Source organism: Sus scrofa, chromosome 1 (assembly GCF_000003025.6).
Source record: "Sus scrofa isolate TJ Tabasco breed Duroc chromosome 1, Sscrofa11.1, whole genome shotgun sequence".
Taxonomy (NCBI): domain Eukaryota; kingdom Metazoa; phylum Chordata; class Mammalia; order Artiodactyla; family Suidae; genus Sus; species Sus scrofa.
In genome coordinates, this window is record NC_010443.5 from 131,289,087 (window position 1) to 131,302,893 (window position 13,807).

The 13,807-nt window shown below is 41.0% G+C and overlaps 1 protein-coding gene across 11 annotated transcripts in view; it reads right to left on the reverse strand.

The window, feature by feature from the left end:
* The window catches only part of EIF2AK4 (eukaryotic translation initiation factor 2 alpha kinase 4), a 110,423-nt gene that overhangs the window by 44,269 nt on the left and 52,347 nt on the right, over positions 1 to 13,807 (reverse strand). For all 11 annotated transcript variants that reach the window (XR_002345549.1, XR_002345551.1, XR_002345552.1 and 8 more), the window contains 6 exons: positions 11,532 to 11,968; positions 10,889 to 10,958; positions 8,053 to 8,136; positions 5,760 to 5,882; positions 1,230 to 1,334; positions 284 to 338 (listed from right to left, as the gene is read on the reverse strand). Coding sequence is in view for 3 of the 11 variants with exons in the window: in XM_021097878.1 (XP_020953537.1) it covers positions 284 to 338; positions 1,230 to 1,334; positions 5,760 to 5,882; positions 8,053 to 8,136; positions 10,889 to 10,958; positions 11,532 to 11,968 (874 nt within the window). In the remaining 8 variants the exon portion in view is untranslated. The remainder of the gene's footprint in view (positions 1 to 283; positions 339 to 1,229; positions 1,335 to 5,759; positions 5,883 to 8,052; positions 8,137 to 10,888; positions 10,959 to 11,531; positions 11,969 to 13,807) is intronic.

Consider the following 13,807-nt stretch of genomic DNA (forward strand, 5'->3'; position numbering starts at 1 on the left):
ATTTTCACAAGAGAGTAGATCTTATGTTAACTATTCTTTTCACAAAATTAATAATAATAATAATAATAATAAATAGGAGGGCAGGAAGAAACTTTTGGAAGTGATGGCTATGTTTATGGCATAGCTTGTGGTGATGCTTTCTTAGGTATATATGTACCTCTAAACCCCTGTTACATATATACAGTTTCAGTTATATGTTAAAAAAAAAGATGAAAGAGAAAAAAAGAAATTTTGTGGACTGCTTTCTAACACACTAAATAAAAATACAATCTGCTGGATTTACCTGAAGGGTCTGATTTCATCAAATGATCTGATGTATCATCTTGTTTGCCATCAGCCTAAAATGACAAATAAGCCAAATATCAAATTAAAATGTTATATTATTACCCAGGAATGGATCATCATTTCTCAATGAAGACTGACTGAAAAATATTACACAGAAACAGAATTACTATAAACACGCCTTTTTGAGCTTTAAACGTTTTTAGTTTCGTTAGCCCACTCACACGGGGCTCACTAGAAATCTAAAGAGATGAAGGAGAAAGGCAATTCACTGCAGAACTCTTTCGTGGCAGAACCTCCCCAAAAGCTTACAGAAACTCTTTTCATACTGCAAATGCCAAAACAACCTATTTTCTAGGAAGAACACGGGTATATTAACAACAAACTCACTTTCTAACTTCCCCATTGCTGCTATTATTTTATCTGGGCCAATCTTTACTCTTCTTTCCTAGAGGCTGGTCAACCTAATTGATTCCGTCATCACCACCAACACCTCTTAGGGAGCCTCAGTTCCCCCATTACAGCAGGGCTGGCTCAGTCTCACGCATTACCCTAAATCTCTTATTTTTCTGACGTCACTCCACAGGTTCTTATTTCAATGAATGGGAATCAATAACAAACATCAATAACAACAGTTCTAACATTCTTATAGCCAGACACTGTGCTATAAGTGTCATTAACTGACATATAATGTCAATTGTTTCATGACATTATATGCCTTTGACCTAAACACCATCCACAAAGTAATAATTTTGTGTCTCTCAAATGGAACGCACTCATTAAAATGTATTCACAATTTCAAAGCCTCAAAGATCATTTGCAGTCGTCCCTTTAGACCTGTATACTTTCCTGGGGATTTCACAGCAGAGTTCAGTGAACTCAGTCCTAAGAGCATTAGGATAATCAAAGCACCTGGATCCGTTTTCAGTAATTTAAAAAATACTCACAGCAAAGGCTAGATGGTCTGTTGCCAAACCAAAATCACCTATTTTTACGTGGTCATCAGAATCCAAAAAAATGTTGACAGGCTTCAAATCTCGGTGAATCATTCCCTAATGGAACAGAGCAAAGAAATCAACAATTGTTTGCTAAGCATAATTTCTATCATACCTGTTTCCTAATTTGAAAGGTCAACCTGGTGATGCAAATTGGATGAGGTCTTCTCCTGCAGACCTCCCTAGTCCAGGCTGTCCAGCCTCTGCAATGTCTCCCCCCCTGTCCGGCCAACGACCTTGCCACCATGTCACAGTCTACCTGCTTGTGGTCCTGATCAGGTCCAATGCAAATGGTTCCCTCTGACCCCAATGTTCATTGCAGCACTATTTATAAGAGTCAAGACATGGAAGCAACCTAAAGGTTTATCACCAGAGGAATAGATACAGAAGATGTACATAACACAATGGGATATTACTCATCCATAAAAAAGAATGAAATAATGCCATTTGCAGCAACATGGATGGACCTAGAGATTATCATACTAAGCAAGTAAGTCAAAGACAAATATCATATGATATCACTTATATGTTGAATCTAATTTTTAAAATGACACAAAAGAACTTATTCACAAAATAGAAACAAATTCATAGATTTTGAAAACAAACTTATGGTTACCAAAGGGGAAACATGGGGAAGAGGGATCGTATGAAGTTTGGGATTAATATACATACACAACTATATACAATTAGCTAACTAACTACATACCACAGGGAACTCTACTCAATATTCTGGAATAAACTATATGAGAAAAGAATCTGAAAAAGAATGAATATATGTATAACTGAATCACTTTGCTGTGTACCTGAAACACAACAGTGTAGAGCAACTATATGCCAATAGAATTAAAAACAAAAACAAAGCCCCCAGCAAACCCCACGAATGGTTCTCTTTGTCATCCCAGGGCCCCCTCCACCAGGTTTACAATGCTCTCTCTCTGCTGTATCACAAAACCTTGCTTGGGTCAGGGGGACACACACGACTTTCATTTTTTCCTCTATTCCTTTCTTCATGCTCTTTGCCCTGCCCAGGCTTTTCTCCACTCACTGGAACTGTACCAATATTTACAAGCGCCATTTTATTCCTGAAGACTTTCACAGTAATTCTAATAATTCAACTTTGCAGTCCCAGCTCCGTGAAGGGCTCTGTGATTATTTGTTACATGAGCACTGCTTTCTCCTCTACTTAATGGCATCCTCATAATGCTGGCTGTTTCAGGTACTCTAATATAGGAAATAGTTAAATGTGATAAAAACACTTCACGGTGTGACCTCTTTTACCATTACATGAAGGTAAGTTTTGGCTTTCTAAAAAACAGTAAGTCAATGTGGTGTATGATGTTGATTGATTTGCATATGTTGAACCATATTTTGCACCTGGGATGAATCCCACCATGTCGTGGTGTTCGATCTTTTTTATATGTCATTGTATTCGGTTGGCTAAAATTTTGTTGAGAATTTTTGCATCTATATTCATCAAAGATATTGGCCTATAGTTTTCTTTTTTTGGTGGTATCTTCGTCTGGTTTTGGAATTAGGGTGATGGTGGCATCATAGAATGTCTTTGGGAGTGTTTCTTCTTCTTCAACCTTTTGAAAAAGTTTAAGGAGGATGGGTATAAGTTCCTCTTTGTATGTCTTGTAGAATTCACCTGTAAAGCCATCTGGTCTCGGACTCTTATTTGTAAGGAGTGTTTTTATGACATATTCAATTTCATTTCTAGTGATCGGTCTGTACAGTTGGTCTATTTCTTCTTGATTCAGTTTTGGCAGGCTGTAAGTCTCTAGAAAGTTGTCCATTTCTTCTAGGTTGTCAAATTTGTTGGCATACAAATTGTTCATAGTCTTCTCTCATGGCTTTTTGTATTTCTGTCGTATCAGTTGTGACTTCTTCCTTTTCATTTCTTGTTTTATTTATTTGGGTTTTTTTCTCTGCTCTTCTTTGTGAGTTTAGCCAGAGGTTTGTCAATTTTGTTTACCTTTTCAAAGAACCAGCTCTTGGTTTTACTGATTTTTTTCTATTGTTTTTTGAATCTCCATTTTATTGATTTCCTCTGTGATCTTTATGATTTCCTTCCTTCTGTTGACTTTAGGTTTTGCTTAAAAAAAGACACATGCACCCACATGTTCATTGTAGCACTATTCACAATAGCCAAGACATGGAAACAACCCAAATGTCCACTGACAGATGATTGGATTAGGAAGATGTGGTATATATATACACAATGGAATACTACTCACACATTAAAAAAGAACAAAATAACGCCATTTGCAGCAACATGGATGGAACTAGAGATTCTCATACTGAGTGAAGTAAGTCGCAAAGGGAAAGACAAACACCATATGATATCACTTATATGTGGAATCTAATATACAGCACAAAGGAAACTTTCAGCAGAAAAGAAAATCATGGACTTGGAGAATAGACTTATGGTTGCCAAGGGGGAGGGGGAGGGAGTGGGATGGATTGGGAACTTGGGGTTGACAGATGCAAACTATTGCTTTTGGAATGGATTAGCAATGAGATCCTGCTGTGTAGCACTAGGAATTATGTCTAGTTACTTATCATGGAGCATAATGTGAGAAAAAAGAATGTATACATGTATGTGTAACTGGGTAACCATGCTGTACAGTAGAAAAAAATTGTATTGGGGAAATAACAAAAAAAAAATTAAAAAAAAAAAAGCAAAAAACAGTAAGTCACTCTCAAGTATGGGGTTTATCATTTGCTCGTGCCTTTCTATATTTTTAGGTGTGGCACACTGCTGAACACTCAGAAAATGGTTAGCAGCTACTGAGTAGATTAGAGGATGAGGAAGAGAGCATGGGGAAGCATAGTTTTTTTTTTTTTTTTTTTTTAATTGGTCTATTTTGGGCCGCACCTGTGGCATGTAGAGGTTTCCAGGTTAGGAGTTGAATCTAGCTGCTGGCCTAGGCCATAGCCACAGTAATTCAGGATCTGAGCTGTGTCTGCAACCTACACCATAGCTCATGGCAATGCCAGATCCTTAACCCACTGAGCAAGGCCAGGGATCAAATTGGTGTCCTCATGGATACTAGTTGGATTCATTAACTGCTGAGCCACGATGGGAACTCCCACAATGATAGATTCTAATGGCATTAGAGGTCATTTTTATGTCCAACTTTGCAAATTCCACTTCCACCAACTCATTTAAAAACTAGATGTCTGTAAATTATAGATCCTGGCTTTTTAGTATAAATATGGTTCCGTATAAACATTTTAAGGTTAAAAAAACTGAGGCAGAGAGAAAAAAACATATTCACACTGACTAATGCATTTGACAATCCTGTTTTTAAAATGGAAGTAGCATTTCATCCTGAAGCTAGGTTCCTTAGCATTTACCTTGTAATGACAATTTCTAGCTGTAAAATGACATTTCGTATGTGTGGCAACCTATGTTATGTCTCGTCTCTATCCTTGCTAGATGACCTTCTGGTTCTTCCGTGTTCCTAGGAAAGGCAGCACTAAGTTGGTTAAAATCAAATAACTAGGCATGTATTAATCACACTCTCACTTTATCTAAACCACTCAAGGAGTCATCCACATTCCACACAAAGTTCAATTACTTCCACCTAACCCAGAGGTTGGCAAATTTTTTCTGTAAAAAGTTACAGCCAGTAAATTTCTTAGGCTTTATGGGCCACACAGGCTCTGTCATGACTACTCAACTCTACAGAGGCAGCATAAGAACAAAATTTATGACAAAAAAAGTCAAATATTGTGAGATTTGAGAAACATGGGCAAAACATGAACTGGCATGGCCCCGTTCCAACACAACTTTAGGGACACACATTTGAATTTCAAAGAATCTTCAGGTGGCATGAATATTCTTCTTTTGACTTTTTACAACTGTTTAAAAATGTAAAAGCCACGCTTAGCTCCCAGGCTGAATAAAAGCAGGTAGGAAGCTGAGATCTGACCCATGTGTGGGCCATAGTTTACTGACTCCTCTTTTATCCTTCAGTGTTTTCTTTGAACTTTAAAGCTTTATATTATTTTCTTGCCCCCCTCCTTTTTTCTTTTTTTTTTCTTTTTCTTTTTTTTTTTTTTTTGTCTTTTTATGGCAGCACCCTCGGCACTTGGAAGTTCCCAGGCTAGGGGTCGAATCAGAGCTGTAGCTGCCAGCCTACGCCACAGCCACAGCAAGTCCAGGTCTGAGCTGCATCTGCAAACTACACCACAGCTCATGGCAATGCCAGATCCTTAACCCAATGAGCAAGGCCAGGGATCAAACCAGTGTCCTCATGGATCCTACTTGGGTTCACTACCACTGAGCCACAACAGGAACTCCCATATTTTCTTGCCTTCTGAGATGTTGTTCTACTTCTACAAAAATAGATTATTTCAACATACCTATCATCTTCTCCCTATTTCAGTGTTTCTCAGATCTCACCATATTTGACTTTTTTGTCATAAGTTTTATCTAAACCTAACTCTTTATATGTAAAATGTTGCTAAGTTTACTTTCTCATGGATATAAGCCAGTCCATCCAGAATCTCTCGGAAAAGCCTCCAGAGCCTGACGGTGTCTCGATACAGTCCCTGGTCAATGGTGTCACGTAAGGTACTCTTTTCACAGTATTCCATCTAGGGACAAGAACAAACCAGGCAGGATTTGATTATCCAGAGTTTCAGTGAAGGAGGACTACCACCATTAAAGTGATCCTCCATTTTTTTAAGACATGTACCACAATTTTAAATACTTGTGGGAAAGGCTTATTTATTTATTTTTTAATGAAAGAAAGAAACCAAGAGTATTTCAAAAAACTGGGGGGAAATAGACATAATCTCAGTGAGCGAACAAAACCATTTTTATTTTTCATATTATTATTCATTAAAAAAATAAGACTTTAAAATCCTTGTGACTTAATGTGAAAAAATTAAACATTAAGTAGTAAAATCTTATTTATTGTTTTTACAAGATTGTTTCCAAACTCAAATTTCCAGGAAGGGCTAATTAATAATCTAATGATATCACTAGCCCTTCTCATTTGTACATTAAATTAATGACAATGACCTTCAAGTCTAGAGCAAAACATTGTAAATAACGAAACGTTCAGGAAAGGGCTTGAGCTCATTCTTCTTAAGCGTACTGATCTATCAGAAAATAATGCAATATCATTTTAATCAAGTAGCATTTGATTTATGAAACTAACCTATACATTTCAAACCAGTGCCAGTATTGAGATTTCTCCTGAAGAAGGATTTTATTGGCTTTAAAAAGAGGATTATGTCTTTTTATTATTATTATTTTTTTGCTTTTTAGGGCCGTACCTGTGGCATATGGAAGTTCCCAGGCTAGGGGTCAAATCGGAGCTGCCACTGCTGGCCTTCACCATAGCCACAGTAATGTGGGATCTGGAGCCGAGTCTATGGCCTACACTATAGCTCATGGCAACACTGGATCCTTAACCTACTGAGCAAGGCCAGGGATCGAACTTGTATCCTCATGGATACCAGTTGGATTCATTTCCCGTGGGCCATGACAGGAACTCCAGGAATATGTGTTTTTAAATGAGAGGAATAGCCTCTCATGCTCATAATAACCATCTACAAACTCTGACTCATTTTCCAGGCCTCGAGAGGGCCTCTGACTCCCACACTGACCCTACCTCACCTCCAGTATGTACTTCTGTCTCACTAAAATTGTTCAGAAATTAACTCACATAGTAGATACTTAACAGTTTTAGGGACAAATGCCTTATGGTATGTGTGAATGGTTTATTTAGGGAAAACCTAAAGCCAGCTCCACCCTCAGGAAAGCAATCACCTGACCAGCCTCTTCTGAACCACTGTACTTGTCTGAGGGTTCCTTCTTGGGCAGAGTGCTGGATCTCACATTTAAAGACCTGCCTCCTTGCAGATGTGACTAAAAATACTGATAAGGACCCACAGTCTTGTTCATTTGGGCCAGAGGCAGGCTTTCCTCTCTGGTCTGGCTGTTACTCTGCTGGCAGAGCTCCCCACTGTCCCGAACATGTCCCTTGGAGTGTGGGTGGGCCAAAGCCTATAAGCTTCCCTTTAGCGATGCCCCTTTGGAACTGGTTTGCCTATGGCTCCTGTCCCTCAGGGGATCCAGAACAAGCCGCTCTCCTAAAGCCAGGTTGGTGTTTCTTTTGTACCCATGAGGATGTGTGCCTCAGACCTTACTTGCCCAGATTTAACTTGTTAGACAAAGTGGAGTTTCTGTACACACATGGTCTAGGGCTTATGGAACTCAGGAACGGCTGTAATTACTTCACACACGTTGTTTCTTTCTTTGGCCAACCCAGAGCATGCAGAAGTTTCCAGACCAGGGATTGAACCTTCACCTCAGCAGGGACCAGAGCCATAGCAGTGACAATACCAGATCCTTAACTGCTAAGCCACCAGGGAACTCCCACAAACATTACTTCTTTTATCCTTCATAAATCATTGAGGTAACTGCTTTTGTTTCATTTACAACTGTGGAACCTGGGACACAGAATGCTGAAGAACCCTGCCTGAGCTCTCATAGCTGTGTGGATCCCAGATGTGAACTTACCCAGCCCATGTTAGCCTGGTTCCCATAACCAATGCCCTATGGCATCTCCTGATATGGCACAGGAGTTTAAGGCTGGGAGAAAGGGCCTCCATGCTGCAATCCTCTCTGGACAATTACTCTTAGCAGGGCTGGTGAGCCCTCTTCTGCCTGCTCTCTTGTTCTCACCTCCCTAAACCTCCCCATCAGCAACTACTGGCAGCTGCCATGTCACTGAGCTGCATGCTGGGGCCTCACCTGGATATAGAGGTAGTGCACGGCCTCAGTGGTTGCCGGTGGCTCACTTTCATGGCAACTGTTCTCTCCATTGCAGTCTTCATCCTAAACCAAGAGGAGCACATGAGAACTCACAATGGGGCTGAAATGAAACCACATCACCACCATCATCAAGTCATTTGTGCCCGCCCCATCACACACATGACTATCCTGCTGCCTCAGAGCGGGGTGGGGGGGGGTGTCAGTGAGTAGAACACTGACAGTGTTTAAAAGGCAATTTTGCTAATACCAGGATTTACTGTATAGTTGCAAGTCTGTTCTGGTACAGAACAATGATGGGGTAGATAGGAAACAGGTAGGTATTCAAGTCAATTCCTTCTTACCACTGATATCTTTCTATGGCTAAGAAGGGTAGAATGGATGCAGACTAATATTTTAAGACAAATTTTATTGGAATGCCTTTCTTTGATGATAGGCTTACTTTGGAAATAAAAGATGAGAAATCCGTCTTGAGCTAAAACAATTTAAATGTAATCATATTACATGTAAAGGCCACCTTGCCCTTTGAAGGTGGCATTGAAAACCAACCAACAAGCTGCCACTTACGGTGACCAGGCTCCTAGGCTACTTTTCCGTATGGTTAGTCTGTGTGTCCCCTGCAGCTATTTTTTTTTTTTTTTTTTAAACTCATGTCCCCTGAAAAAAAAAAAGGGGAGTTCCCATTGTGGTGCAGTGGAAACAAATCTGACTAGCATCAATAAGGACTCAGGTTCGACCCCTGGCCTCACTCAGTGGGTTAAGGATCTGGCATTGCCGTGAACTGTGGTATAGGTCACAGACGTGGCTCGGATCTTGTGTTGCTGTGGCTGTGGCATAGGCTGGCAGTGGCAGCTCTGATTCAACCCCTAGCCTGGGAATCTCCATGTGCTGTAGGTGCAGCCTAAAAAGACTAGACATTTAAATATTGCCTCCTACCCAAAAGTATGGAAAAAGCATTAGGTAGCATTTAACTGTTCCTGATTTGCATTTTTTTGGTGTGGAAACGTTTTCCAGTACTTTTTCTTCATTGAAGAAAAAAAAACCTTCTGCTCTGGAACAGTCAGGTTCTACTCTCGAATCATTTATTTATTCTGGGGACTATCTGTAGAAGATTGTTAATCTCTTAGAGGCTTCTACCCATCAATTAGAATACCCATGGGATAGTTCCCTTAATCAAGCAAAACCAGAATTGTAAATTTGGTGCCCCCATAATAATTAAATGCAAAACTAATGCTAAAACCGAAGGAGTAGTTTAGATTATTTATGCTATTATTCCTTAAACTTCCTCAGGGGCTTAAGGGGATTTTAATAGAAAACGGAAGTACTTTAAAAAATGCTGGCTAATGCATTCAAACCTCATTCAAACCAATTTAACTGCTTCTCTAAGAGGACCTATGTGTAGACTTTTCTTTATCTACTGTGAATGCATCCTTATAACTGCTTGTAATTACATATTTACTCCTGGTAATAAACTCATTGCATCCAATCCCTGGTTGCAGCAAGTTTCTCTATAGCAACAACTGATAGCCGTGGAAGTTAACACAAAAGCTTCACCCTGAACTCCATGCATCAGCACTGAGGGGCTCTGCTGCCCTGGGTGGAGGAAGATTGAGAAGTGAGTGGGGTCCAAGGCCTAGAGCAGTGTTTTTCAAATCTTTCAGACCACCAGGTATTTTACATCACAGAGTTAACCTGTAATACTGAGATGTATTTGGTATTCTACGCTTCTCTCTACAGCATTAAAAATAAAATAGGAGTTCCCGTCGTGGCGCAGTGGTTAACGAATCCGACTAGGAACCATGAGGTTGCGGGTTCGGTCCCTGCCCTTGCTCAGTGGGTTAAGGATCCGGCGTTGCCGTGAGCTGTGGTGTAGGTTGCAGACGCGGCTCGGATCCTGCGTTGCTGTGCCTCTGGCGTAGGCCAGTGGCTACAGCTCCGATTCAACCCCTAGCCTGGGAACCTCCATATGCCGCGGGAGCGGCCCAAGAAATAGCAAAAAAGACAAAAAAATAAAATAAAATAAAATAAAGCTGGCTGTAACCCTCAAAACATTTTAAAACCCATTACAGGATCATGACCCACAGTATTAAATGCTGTTTGGAGGACAGTTTATGAGAGCAAGTAATCAAGATTAACTGATTTGAGAGAGACCCACAGAACTCCATAATCAGGCTGTCTAGTTAATTAATTTCCATTATCCTCATCCCCGACCACACAATGTTTCCCCAAATCCTCCAGAAAATGGTTTTCACCAAAAGCAAAACAAACAAACAAAAAACCCCAGGAGTTCCCGTCGTGGCGCAGTGGTTAACGAATCCGACTAGGAACCATGAGGTTGCGGGTTCGGTCCCTGCCCTTGCTCAGTGGGTTAACGATCCGGCGTTGCCGTGAGCTGTGGTGTAGGTTGCAGACGCGGCTCGGATCCTGCGTTGCTGTGCCTCTGGCGTAGGCCAGTGGCTACAGCTCCGATTCAACCCCTAGCCTGGGAACCTCCATATGCCGCGGGAGCGGCCCAAGAAATAGCAACAACAACAACAAAAGACAAAAAGACAAAAGACAAAAAAAAAAAAAAAAAAAAAAAACCCAGCATGTCAATTTATCCATCTCTTCTAAAAGCATAATTTATTATGTGGATAAATTAAGACCTATTGGTAAACATATGAGTAGCATATTTTAAATGTTTTAAAATTGATAGTTCCTATATTTGCATAAAGGATGAAGGCTTTACTATTTTACCTGAAGCTTATAACATTAAACATTTGTTTATGTACCCACCCCATGATAAATAAAATAGTGTAATTTCCATTTATATATTTACCTGATTCTGACTTTTACTGTTCTCATCGTCATTGTCAAAGATGATGTCACTGTCAGAATCTGAAGCAGGTCTTAAAAAGAGAAATAGAGAAAGACTAAAGAAATCAAATTCCCTGTTATACTTCAATAGCTAAGAGTTATGATAAACTGTATTCAGTTGGATACAATGAAATAAAACCATGAAAGTAAATGACCTGGGTGGATTCTGAGCTGCATTAAACTTTTAAGATCATAATTATTGGTGTGGTAACCCTTTTTAGAACTGCAGTAGGCCTTATGTCAAGACTCCAAATTAGGACCTGTATGTTCCACGGAACTGGAAGCCTTTATCTAAAAAGAACACTCGTTGAGAAATCTTAACAGATGTTTTAAGACGGAGGGACTGGAAGAAATTTCTATTTTTCCTTTTTCCAGGGCTTGGATTTTGGAGATCTCTTTAGATTTGGGTGGGGGGTGTGTGTGTGGGGGGGTGTGGGTGTGTGTGAGAGAGAGAAAAACCTCTGGACTGAATTTGGTTATTCTCTAAAAATTAGTTCTATATCCATATATTTCAACATGGTCCGCCAGACTGTATTTGTAACTGAATCCCGCTTCCCTGGTGAGGTCTCAGGGGGGACCAGACTTAAGGGCACGGAAGCTCTTACAGGAAGGACTGTGAAAAGACGCCCTCATGCTCCTCCTCGTCGTCATCCTCATCGCTGCTGGAGCCTGGGCCAGAGGCAGGGAAGCGGGCGCTGGCGGAGCGCTCGCCCGACGTGCTCCATTCCACCGAGCTGCTAAGGATGGGCGGCGGTGCCGCCGCCTCCACGCTGCCCAGGCCGTCTGTGTCGTTGGTGCCTGCCAGCGGCTGGGGCAAGGCTCGTTCGTCCCGGGCCTGGGGCCCCGCGTCCGGGGGCGGCGTAGCAGGTCCCACCGGCCGCTCATGCCTCTCTATCCAGGCATTGTAGTAGCGCACGATGTTCTCATGGTGCAGGCGCGACAGCAGCGTCACCTCGCCCTTGATCCTGCGGAAGTGCCTGCTGGCCGGGTTGATGGGGATGCGCTTCACTGCGTAGCAGCAGCCGTCCAGCTTGTTCTGCACCTGTGGGGTGGGAAGGTAGAGGAGCCGGTAGGTCAGCCACTCTGAAACCCCTCACAGATTGGCATTCACACTGCGTCATCTGTCCCCTCCCAAGGGGAACCCAGAGTTGTGAGTCACCATATGTCTGCAGCTCTTAGCTTGAAGGAAGTCTTGACTGCCAAAAACTGAGAAAACATCTCATCCCAAACTAGAATGAACTCAGCTTGCTAAGAGACTCTGGAGGTGGGGATGGGGGGAAATAATCTCCATTTTAATCATTCATTTTATTGACATTTACATCCTTGCTTTTCCAATATCACATCTGCTATCTAAATTTCCAATTAAACCTTGTCGCCTTTTCAACCTTGTTTTAAAAAAAAATATTTTCTAAACTCAGTGTAAAGTTTTAGAAGATGATTTTAGTTTTTCTCCAAAATTTTTTTACACTTAAAGTCACTAAAACACAAACTCAACTCCAACAGTTTTAAAGACCTGTGTGCAAATTCTAATTCTCAACTTATTAGAGCTTGAGCAAATGACTTAATTTCCTTGAAACTCAGTATTTAAATCTATGAAATGGCATTTTGCCACTTCCCTTACCTCAAAGGTGACTGTGAGACTAAATGAAATGATGTGAGTAAAGTACCTGTGTCAAAGCCTCACAGAGACTGGTGCTTAGTAAATAAAAGCAAATGGCATTAACACAATGATTGCCCACTGATTTTGTTACTAGGACCGAAGAATTACAACTGAGGTCATGTAAGGAAACCAGAATAATACAATTAAGAATAAAAGAAAAACACAAGAAAAATTCAAGAAAATGTTTCAAAGGCAAATCTCCATAGCCTACATAGAGGCATCCATAGCGGCAGTTTCACTATACAACTGGGTTGCCCAAAGTATTTTTTATACAATTTTGTTAACATTCTAGTCCCAACCATGCAGGTCAATTGAAGTGATGAAAACCAACAACCTGACCATTAACAGAAGGAGAAACTAGTTGGTTACAAAAGACAAAATAGAGCATCAAGAGGCTTTACTTTCTATACCCAAAACTACTCTTAGGAATGAGAAAGGAATACTATAAAATTGAGTTTCAGAGTATCTTTCTTAGATAGTGGTGAGAAACATGTTTTTGAGTAAAACAGGTGTTGGTCTGAATGCTGGTTGAAATCTCTTAGTTGATGTATGTAACCTCAGGAAAATGATGTAACTTCTGAGCCTCAGTTCTCTCATCTAGAAAATGGGGGTAATTATGAACCTATTTTATAAGAATGTCATGAGATTAAAAGACAAGGTGTGAACCACCTGGCACGCAGCCTCAACTAGGAAATGTGCTCCCCCCAAAATGACCGCACTGTGTTCTTTTACTGCTATGTTAAGAGAGTGGAAGCCATGGGTAAGTTTTGGCACTGTCTCCCAAACTCAAGTTTCAGTACACATCACATATGCTATTGTAACCACGTAGGACCCTTCCTGGGACAGGTGCCCCTAAGTCCAATGCCCACTTGTAAAAGAAACTTTAGTCTTGGAGTTCCCATCGTGGTGCAATGGTTAATGAATCCGACTAGGAACCATGAGATTGCGGGTTCAGTCCCTGGCCTTGCTCAGTGGGTTAAGGATCTGGCATTGCCATGAGCTATGGTGTACGTCACAGATGCGGCTCAGATCCCGAGTTGCTGTGGCTCTCGCGTAGGCCAGCAGCTACAGCTCCAATTTGACCCCTAGCCTGGGAACCTCCATATGCCACGGGAGTGGCCCAAGAAATGGTAAAAAAGACAAAAACAAACAAACAAACAAACAAACAAACCAAAAAACTCTTTCATCTCCCAGGCCTCCCCTGTGTCAGGAAAGGCTGAC